Source organism: Rhincodon typus, chromosome 19 (assembly GCF_021869965.1).
Source record: "Rhincodon typus isolate 14 chromosome 19, sRhiTyp1.1, whole genome shotgun sequence".
NCBI lineage: Eukaryota > Metazoa > Chordata > Chondrichthyes > Orectolobiformes > Rhincodontidae > Rhincodon > Rhincodon typus.
Genome location: NC_063350.1, coordinates 2,938,206 through 2,947,603, shown reverse-complemented (window position 1 = coordinate 2,947,603; position 9,398 = coordinate 2,938,206). Strand labels below are relative to the sequence as shown.

Below are 9,398 nucleotides of genomic sequence, written 5' to 3'. Positions count from 1 at the left end.
CAGTGCGAACAGGCAGCCCCGTGGTGGTGAGAGTGCGAACAGGCAGCCCCGAGGGGGGTGAGAGTGCGAACAGGCAGCCCCGAGGGGGTGAGAGTGCGAACAGGCAGCCCCGAGGGGGTGGTGATGGTAAGCGGGTGGTGAGGGGGAGGGGGGAGGTCAAGCCCTTGTGAGGAGTGAGAGCCCAGCATGGCCAGGCACTTAGGGACTGTGATGTTGAACTATTAACTGTGCTTCTTGGTTTTTCTACACTTTAGTAAGAAGGACTATAATGTTTGACTTCTTAACTTGCTCTCTTTACTTTTCTGCTCTGTACTAAGATTCTGTGCCCAGGTTCATTTGTACCTAAGATGGTGCCGTAAGTGGTAGCTTGTAAATTTTTCACTGTACTCATGTGAGTGAGTGCATGTGACAATAAAAGCTAATTCTAATTCTAATTCTAGTCCCACGTTCCCTGCTCTTTGCTCACTTCTGTCTTTCTTTGCTGTGATGATCCATTCAGGATCTGATTCAGGCTTTGGGAAATTACCAGCAGGATTACACAATTGTTTGTCTGTTCTGTGAACTCCGGTGTGCTTCAACTCTCCCGCCTATTGGCCAGTGGAACCAGTGTTAGCCTCGAGGAAATAAAGAGCCCATTGATAGGCTGCCCCGTTAAGCCATTCCCCTTCGTCCAGGACAGGGCTGTCAAAGTCTCTCACCTGGGAAGCACAGCTCCGGCAGGCCACACAGCTCAATTCCCCTCGGAACGCTGAGGTGCTCCTTAAAATGTTCCACATTTCCAAAGAGTTGGCCCGAAGAGAACGTTGGTACTGTGATCTCCTCTGGCTTTTGCAGTGGGCTCTGCAAGTGGGTGTGAGCATTTGTCTGAGGCCCAGTGAATGGTGGTGCGTGAATGGACAAAACTTCTGGAATGACATCTGTAGTATCAAAGAAATTGTTGTGCATGTCCTGCACAAGACATTGCACATCATTAAGGAGCAGCAAGCAAACTGTGTGACATAGTACAGCACCTCAAAACCACTTCTCCACTGTTCACTCAATTTATTGACTAGTTAATGACTGGGTAGATATAAAAGGGGGGAAACAGGTTGGGCTTGTGTATAGAAGGAGCTGTAGGGTCAAATTGCTAACAAACTCTATTCTCGAAGAAAGGGGTCTTAAAAAGGATCTTACAGGGTGATGTCCCCACCTCTCGGCCAGGTGGTCAAGGGTCAATCCCACCTCAAGACAGGATGACCATGGAGATGTATCATAACACATCCAAACAAATAGGTTAAAAGAAAGGGTCTCATGACAGGCTTGGAAACAAATGGCCAAAAGCAGAAGTTGCTGGAAAAGCTCAGCAGGTCTGGCAGTATCTGTGAAGGAAAAAACAGAGTTAATGTTTCGGGTCCGGTGACCCTTCCTCAGGTCACTTGACCCGAAACGTTAACCCTGATTTCTCTCCACGGAAGGTGCCAAACCTGCTGAGCTTTTCCAGCAATTTCTGTTTTGGTTTCTGATTTACAGCATCCGCAGTTCTTTCAGCTTTTATTCTGGATTTTAAAAAAAAAATGCTCATGGGTTCTGGCTGGGCCAGGAGTTATTGATTCCCCCTTACTGCCCAAAGAATCAATTGCATCGCTGTGGGTCTGGAGTCACATGTAGGCCTGAATAGGTAAGAATGGCAGTTTCCTTCACTAAAGGGTATTACTGAAACAGGTGCGTTTTCACAATGATGAACAATGGTTACATGGTCACCATGTTGAATTCAAACCTCGTCCTTTATCATGGTGGGATTTTAACCCATGTCCCCAGAAATTGATGCCTTGGCCAGGTACCTGACCATGACAGGGTGAACCCTATTGGGCAGCATTCCCTGTGTGGAGGTTAGGAGAGGATGAGATCAGGCACTGACTTCCCCTGCATTCTGGTTGGGCTGTGAACTGATGGCCAGCACCCACAGGACATGCTCCCAGTTACAAAGATCGTCCTAAAGGTGGAGAGAGACAGGACTCCAGGTCTGCACTACAGCTGGGATGGCTGTTACCTGGACAACGGGGAAGCAGGACTGAGGAGGTAAAAGCCAAATACTGTGGATGCTGGAAATCTGAAATCGGAATAGAGAGTGCTGGAGAAACTCAGCAGTGTCGGTGGGAAGAGAGAAACAGAGTGAAGTGAATCTTCTGGAGGAAGGTGTTTGAGCGCAATCAGAGCAGTATATTGCAGTCAGAGTAAATGAGAAGGATGGAGTCCTGTCACAGCTGTTGGGTGTGTAACTCTGGGAATGTACCTGGATCACTCGCCGCAGGATTTTGGGAGGAATCCCAATAATGAGGCACATCTCCAGCAACCTGTGACTCTGCAAGCCGACTTCTGCATCACCTGCGACCGACTCACTTCCTTTGTTCATTGTCCTGAAGGTAAGGCCAGCAGCTGGAGGGGAAACAGAACAAAAATCACCAGCAACACTTCACAACGATTCCAGCCGTTTCTTGAATTCGTGTTCTTTCTCTCAGGACCAAAAGCAATATTTACATTTATGTACAGCCTAAAGGAGAAGAGAGAGGGGGACAGAGTCATTTGAGGAGTAGATTAGCTTGGGGTGCTGACTTCAGTCCAATACATTTCCATGTCACTTCCACCATTCTCCCTCCATTTCTGTCTTTAGAATCATAGAATCCCTACAGAGCAGAATCCCTACATTCAGCCTATGGAGTCCACGGTGACCCTCTAAAGAACATGTCACCCAGAGCCAGCCCCCAACTCTACCCCATAACCTCATATTTCCCGTGGCTAATCCACTCAACCTGCACATCCTCGGACACTATGGGCCAATTTCCCATGGCTAATCCACTCAACCTGCACATCTTTGGACTGTGGGAGGAAACCAGAGCACCCAGGGGAAACCCACACAGAAACAGGGAGAATGTGCAAACTCCACACAGACACAGTCACCCTGAAATCGAACCTGGTTCCCTGGTGCTGTGAGGTAGCAGTGCTAACCACTGAGCCACCTAACTATCCGATCAAGTTCTTTTACAAGATTAAAGTCTTCGAATTTGATCGCCTCTTGTAGCCCTCATGAACTGTTTCCTTTAACCCTTTCTTGCAGCCAGGTGAGTGTGTGTAATGGGGAAACAACAACCAGACTGAGCTACTCAAAGTTGTCAGTTTTAGGAAGGAAATCCCTGAGCTGAGGATCCAGGCAGTTGAAGGCACGGCTACTATTGGAGAATACAGGGCTATGGGAGGAGGTTACAGAGATAGACAGATGGTGAAGATAATGGAGGGAAAAAAAAACCCGAAGGACTGCAGAAGCTGGAAATCAGAAACACAAACAGAAATTGCTGGGAAATCAGAGCTGGCTTGGGAGCACCTGTGGAGAGAAATCAGAGTTAGCGTTTCAGGTCCAGTGACCCTTCCTCAGAACTGGGACATAAAGGAGGGATTGATTGCAAGAACAAATTGTGGGAGTGCTGATCTGCGAGCTAATGTGGGCACAGGACACAGTGTAAGTGAGAATATCGTTGCGATGTCAAAATCCTGGAATTCCCTCCCTAAGGGCATTGTGGGTCAATCTACCGCACATGGACTGCAGCGGTTCCAGAAGGCAGCTCACCCCCATCTTCTCAAGGGGCAACTAGGGATGGGTAATAAATGCTGGGCCCAGCCAGTGATGGCCATGTCTCATGAATTAATAAAACTAAAGATATAACTTTGAGATTTTGATGAGTTCAGTTTAATAGAATCTTCAAGGAGGAAGCTGTTCAAGAAGTTTTGGAATGACCAAGAGGCTGGATGTTGGTTTGAGGATGATGCCTACGGAGCACGATCAGTTCTTGCCATGGGTTACTGAACAGACCAATCTTGACCCAGATCTTGGGTCACGAGGAGCAGGATGTCCCATGATGGGATTTGCTTCCCCTCTCTGCTGTCACTCTGCCTCATCATTAAGGTATTCGGACCCAAAGTTTTTCAGTTTGATGGACAAGTTGCTGCTGTTTTGAACAACTGGGAGTGAGTTCCTCCTCTCATGAATGTCGATGCTGCCTCGCTTCAAGGACAGCTTCAGAGTATCTTTGAAGAAGAAAGGGTACATGACAAAGGCAGAGATGAAGGTTTTAGATGAGATGGGTTGTGGGGATTGTGGGTGAGAGGTGGAAGTGGGTGATATCATGGAGATGGAAGTAGGAGGTCACCATGATGGAGACAGTAGGCTCTGAAACTTAGCTCAGCACAGGAAGCTGAAGAGATGGATGCATCCTGTTGACAGGAGGGGAGATGGATTTGGATGCTGAAGGAATGGAAAGTGTGGGCAAGCAGGCTAGCGCAGGCTAACACAGGTGGCACAGTGGCTCAGTGGTTAGCACTGCTGCCTCACAGTGCCAGGGACCCAGGTTCGATTCCACCCTTGGGCGACTGTCTGTGTGGAGTTTGCACATTCTTCCCGTGTCTGTGTGGGTTTCCTCCGGGTGCTCCAATTTCCTCCCACAGTCCAAAGATGTGCAGGCTAGGTGAATTGGCCATGCTAACTTGCCTGTAGTGCCCAGGGATGTGTAGGTTAGGTGGGTTATAGGGGAATGGGTCTGGGTGGGATGCTCCAAGGGACAGTGTGGACTCGTTGGGCTGAAGGGCCTGTTTCCACACTGTAGGGATTCTATTCTATTCTATTTCAGAATCCAGGGAGAAGTAGTGGAGAGAGCATTGTGCTATCAACATACTCAGAGCGCTTGGTGTCATCTCTTCAAATGGCAAGACCAAATGGAAGCATGGAGATGAAGAAGAGGAGGGGGCCAGAGGTAATGGTTGGGAGCAGGGAGTGAGAACATTGTAGTTGTGCCTCTAGGTACAACTGGACAAGAAAGAGTTAACCAGCAGAACGTAGACCATCACTGGAGGACGATGGTGTGGTCAAAGACAACAGACAACTCAAGAACATAAGGAGGAGGAGCAGGAGTAGACCATTCAGCCCCTCAAGTCTGCTTCTATTTAATATGATCGTGGCTGATCTCACCTCAGCCTCAACTCCACATTCCTGTCCCCATAATCTTTCAACTCGTTACAAATTATAAACCTGTCTATTTCCTCCTTACATTTACTTAATACACCAGCATCCACCACACTCTGTGGGGAGTGAATTCCACAGATCCACCACCCTTTGAGAGGTGAGAAGTCACACGACACCAGGTTATAGACCAACAGGTTCATTTGAGAACACAAGCTTTCACAGCCTCTCTCCTTCCTCAGGTGTTAGTCACCTGAAGAAGGAGCAAGGCTTAGAGAGCTTGTGTTTTCAAATGAACCTGTCAGTCTATAACCTGGTGTCATGTGACTTCTGACCTTGTCCATCCCAGTCCAACACCAGCACCTCCACAACATGACCCTTTGAGAGAAGTAATTTCTCCTCATCTCAGTCTTAAATCTGCTGCCCCTTATCCTAAAACTATGACCTCTCGTTGTAGATTGCCCCACATGAGGAAATATCTTCTCTCCATCTACTTTGTCAATCCCTTTAGCATCTTTTGTACCTCAATTTGATCTCCTCTCACATTGTTCTAAATTCACAGAGAATAGGCCTAAACTGCTCAATCCCTCTTCATAAGGCAAACCTCTCACCCCTGGAACAATCGAGTGAATCCCCTCTGAGCTGCCTCCAGTACAGCTACATTCATACTCAGGTAAGTGGACCACCACCTGCCCACAATGCTCCAGGTGCGGTCTCAGTAATTGCTGTGTACTGAAGACTGAGGAGGGACAGTTTATCCCCATTACAAACATATTCAATATCACATGTCTTTGACCAGCTTGTTTCTATACAGGATTAAACGGCAATTAGGGAAAGACACATGAAGGTTTAAAGACTCTGTCCCCATCAAACACTCAGGACCGGGCTAGCATGGGTTTAGATACAGAGTAAAATCTTCCTCTACTCTGTCCCCATCAAACACTCCCAGGAAAGGGACAGCACAGGGTTAAATTCACAGTAAAGCTCACTCTAACTGTTCCCCATCAGTGACTCCCAGGACAGGGACAGCACGAGGTCAGATACAGAGTAAATCTCCCTCAACACTGTCAGCATGAAATACTCCCAGGACAGGGCCAGCTCAGGGTTAGATACAGAGTAAAGCTTCCCCATCGAACACTCCCAGGGACAGGGACAGCACGGGGTTAGATACAGAGTAAAGCTTCCTCTACTCTGTTCCTCATCAAACACTCCCAGGACAGGGCCAGCTCAAGTTTAGATACAGAGTAAAGCCTCCTCTACACTGTCCCCATCAAACACTCCAAGGACAAGGACAGCTCAGGGTTAGATACAGAGTAAAGCCTTGTTTACACTGTTCCCCATCAAACACTCCCAGGACAGGGACAGCATGGGGTCAGATACAGAGTAAAGCTCCCTCTACACTGTCCCCCCCATCAAACACTCCCAGGACAGGGCCAGCTCAGGGTTAGATACAGAGTAAAGCTCCCTCAACATTGTCAGCATGAAACACTCCCAGGACAGGACCAGTTCAGGGTTAGATACAGAGTGAAACCACTTGTAACATTTCCTTAGCTTTGTTGTCTTGTTGTGAAGCTTTCTCTCAAGTGCTCACAGATTAACCTTTGAGCATTTTATATGGAAACTTACCCTGCTTCAACTCATGGCACAGCTTCATCCCATGACCAAAGTCTACCCCAGTGAACATATCTGCAGGCCAATTTGATATGTCTATGTCAAAAATATTCTTGCTTTCAGTGTTTGATGTGTTCCCCAAATTCTCTCAATCCAGGTCAGTTCTGATTTATTTCCAATTGCCTAAAGATGTTACTCAGCTGTTTTTGTTCCTGGACTTGCACATCTACTTGCATCAACACTGGGAGGTCCTGCCTGATGTTTCCATCAGTCCCCACGCACCATGTCAAGCTTCCAACAGTCTCCGAGCCACTCTCCTGGCCTATACTCTACCTTCCTTCAATTCCCTCTCAGCCTGCTCACCATACAGGAGTGTCAATAAATTTGTAACTGTGCCTTTGTGATTACTATACAGCCTTCCTTATTCGTGGTTCTGTCAAATGTATGTGTACTGTTGGAGGTCCCAGCAGAAAGTTTTGAAAGATACGATGTAGTACAATGATTAGTAAACAATAACAGGTAACTGCCATGAGGTTTTGGGCACCTTCAGGTGATTTGAGGCAAAGTTTTTCTCTGAACACTAAAGCTGCAAAACACTTCAAATTCACGTTCCTTAAAGGAGCAGCAAGAACAGAAAATGTGAAAGACACACAAAGGGTTCAACACTAGGAGTTCATTCAAAACTCGGCATCCATGACCAGCTGCTTGTTCACTGTTGGCCAAGCAGCATCATAGGAGCAGGAAGGCTGACGTTTCGGGCCTAGACCCTTCATCAGAAATTCCTGCTCCTATGATGCTGCTTGGCCTGCTGTGTTCATCCAGCTCTACACCTTGTTATCTCAGATTCTCCAGCATCTGCAGTTTCTACTATCTCTGCTTGTTCACTGTTTCCTGTTTCTGCTTCAAAGTCCCACAGCTCTGCCGGTTTCTCTTTCGTTCAGCAGCGTAGACCCTAAACTATACCTCTCTAAAGTTCTTCACAGTGACTCTTTCCTCCCTTATGACACTCCTTACAACCAACCTCTATGACCAAGCATCTGGTCCCCTCATCAAACATTTAGTTATCTGGTTTGGTTTTGTTTGATTACACTCCTGCGATGGCTCTTTGGAAGATGGAGGTGCTATATAAATGCAAGTAGAGGTTATTATCTGCACAATCTTCAGGCAGATGTGCCGAGTGGATGATCCATCTCGGCCTCCTCCAGTGGTTCCCAGCATTACAGATTCCAGTCTTCAGCCAAATCGATTCACTCCACGTGATATCAAGAAACGGCTGGAGGCACTGGATACAACAAAGGCTATGGGGTCTGACAACATTCTGGCAATAGTATTGAACCTTATGCTCCAAAACTTGTCATTCCCTTAGCCAAGATCTTCCAGTACAGTTACAACACTGGCATCTACCTGACAATGTGGAAAATTGCCCAGGTACATCCTGCACACAAAAAGCAGGACAAATCCAACCCGACCAATTACCGCCCCATCAGTCTCCTCTTATCACTAATGTCCTTTAGTGAAGGAAACTGCCATCCTTACCTGGTCTGGTCTACATGTGACTCCAGACCCACAGCAATGTGGTTGACTCTTAACTGCCCTCTGGGCAATTGGGGACGGGCAATAAATGCTGCCTGGCCAGTGATGCCCTCATCCCATGAATGAATAAAGAAAGAACAAAGTCATCAGTAAAGTGATGGAAGGTGTCAGTAACAGTGCTATCAAGCAGCACCTGCTCAGCAATAACCTGCTCAGTGACACCCAGTTTGAGTTCCTCCAGGGCCACTCAGCTCCTGACCTCATTACAGCCTTGGTTCAAACATGGACAAAAGAGCTGAATTCCAGAGGGTGGGGTGAGAGTGACAGCCCTTGATATCAAGGCTGCATTCGACCGAGTGTGGCATCAAAGGAGCCCTAGCAAAACTGGGATCAATGGGTATCACGGACAAACTCTCTACCAGTTGGAGCCATACCTGACACAAAGGAAGATGGTTTTCATGTCAGAGGTCAGTCATCTCAGCTCCAGGACATCTCTGCGGGAGTTCCTCAGGGTAGTGTCCTAGGCCCAACCATCTTCAGCTGCTTCATCAACGACCTTCCCTCCATCATAAGGTCAGAAGTGGGGATGTTCGCCAATGATTGCACAATGTTCAGCACCATTCGTGACTCCTCAGATACTGAAGCAATCCATGTTCACACGCAACAAGATCTGGACAATATCCAGGTTTGGGCTGACAAGTGACAAGTGGCAAGTGACATTCGCGCCACACAAATGCCAGGGAATGACCATCACTAATAAGAGACAATCTAACCACCGCCCCTTGACATTCAATGGTGTTACCATTACTGAATCCCCCACTATCAACATTCTGGGGGTGACTATTGACCAGAAACTCAACTGGACTCATCACATACTGCAGCAAGTAACTCACCTCCTGACTCCCCAAAGCCTGTTTACCATCTACAAGGCACAAGTCAGGAGTGTGATGGGATACTCCCCACTTGCCTGGATGGGGACAGCTCCATCAACATAAGAACATAAGAACTAGGAGCAGGAGTAGGCCGTCTGCTCCTTCGAGCCTGCTCCACAATTCAATAAGATCATGGCTGATCTTTTCGTGGACTCAGATCCACTTACCCGCGTTCTCACCGTATCCCTTCATTCCTTTATTGTTCAAAAAAAATCTACCTTTTTTTTAAAAACGTTTACTGAAGTAGCGTCAACTACTTCACTGGGCAAGGAATTCCATAGATTAACAACCCTTTGGGTGAAGGAATTCCTTCTCAATTCAGTCCTAAATCTGCT

General features: G+C 47.3%; 1 protein-coding gene across 1 annotated transcript in view; it reads right to left on the bottom strand.

Annotated features, from left to right (window-relative positions):
- The window catches only part of LOC125485491 (DENN domain-containing protein 3-like), a 19,599-nt gene extending 12,928 nt beyond the window's left edge, over positions 1-6,671 (bottom strand). Inside the window, exons 1-3 of the mRNA XM_048608508.1 lie at positions 6,614-6,671; positions 2,273-2,415; positions 699-948 (exon numbers count right to left, since the gene is read on the bottom strand). Coding sequence (XP_048464465.1) covers positions 699-948; positions 2,273-2,415; positions 6,614-6,671 — 451 coding nt within the window. The remainder of the gene's footprint in view (positions 1-698; positions 949-2,272; positions 2,416-6,613) is intronic.
- Positions 6,672-9,398: the final 2,727 nt, after the last annotated feature.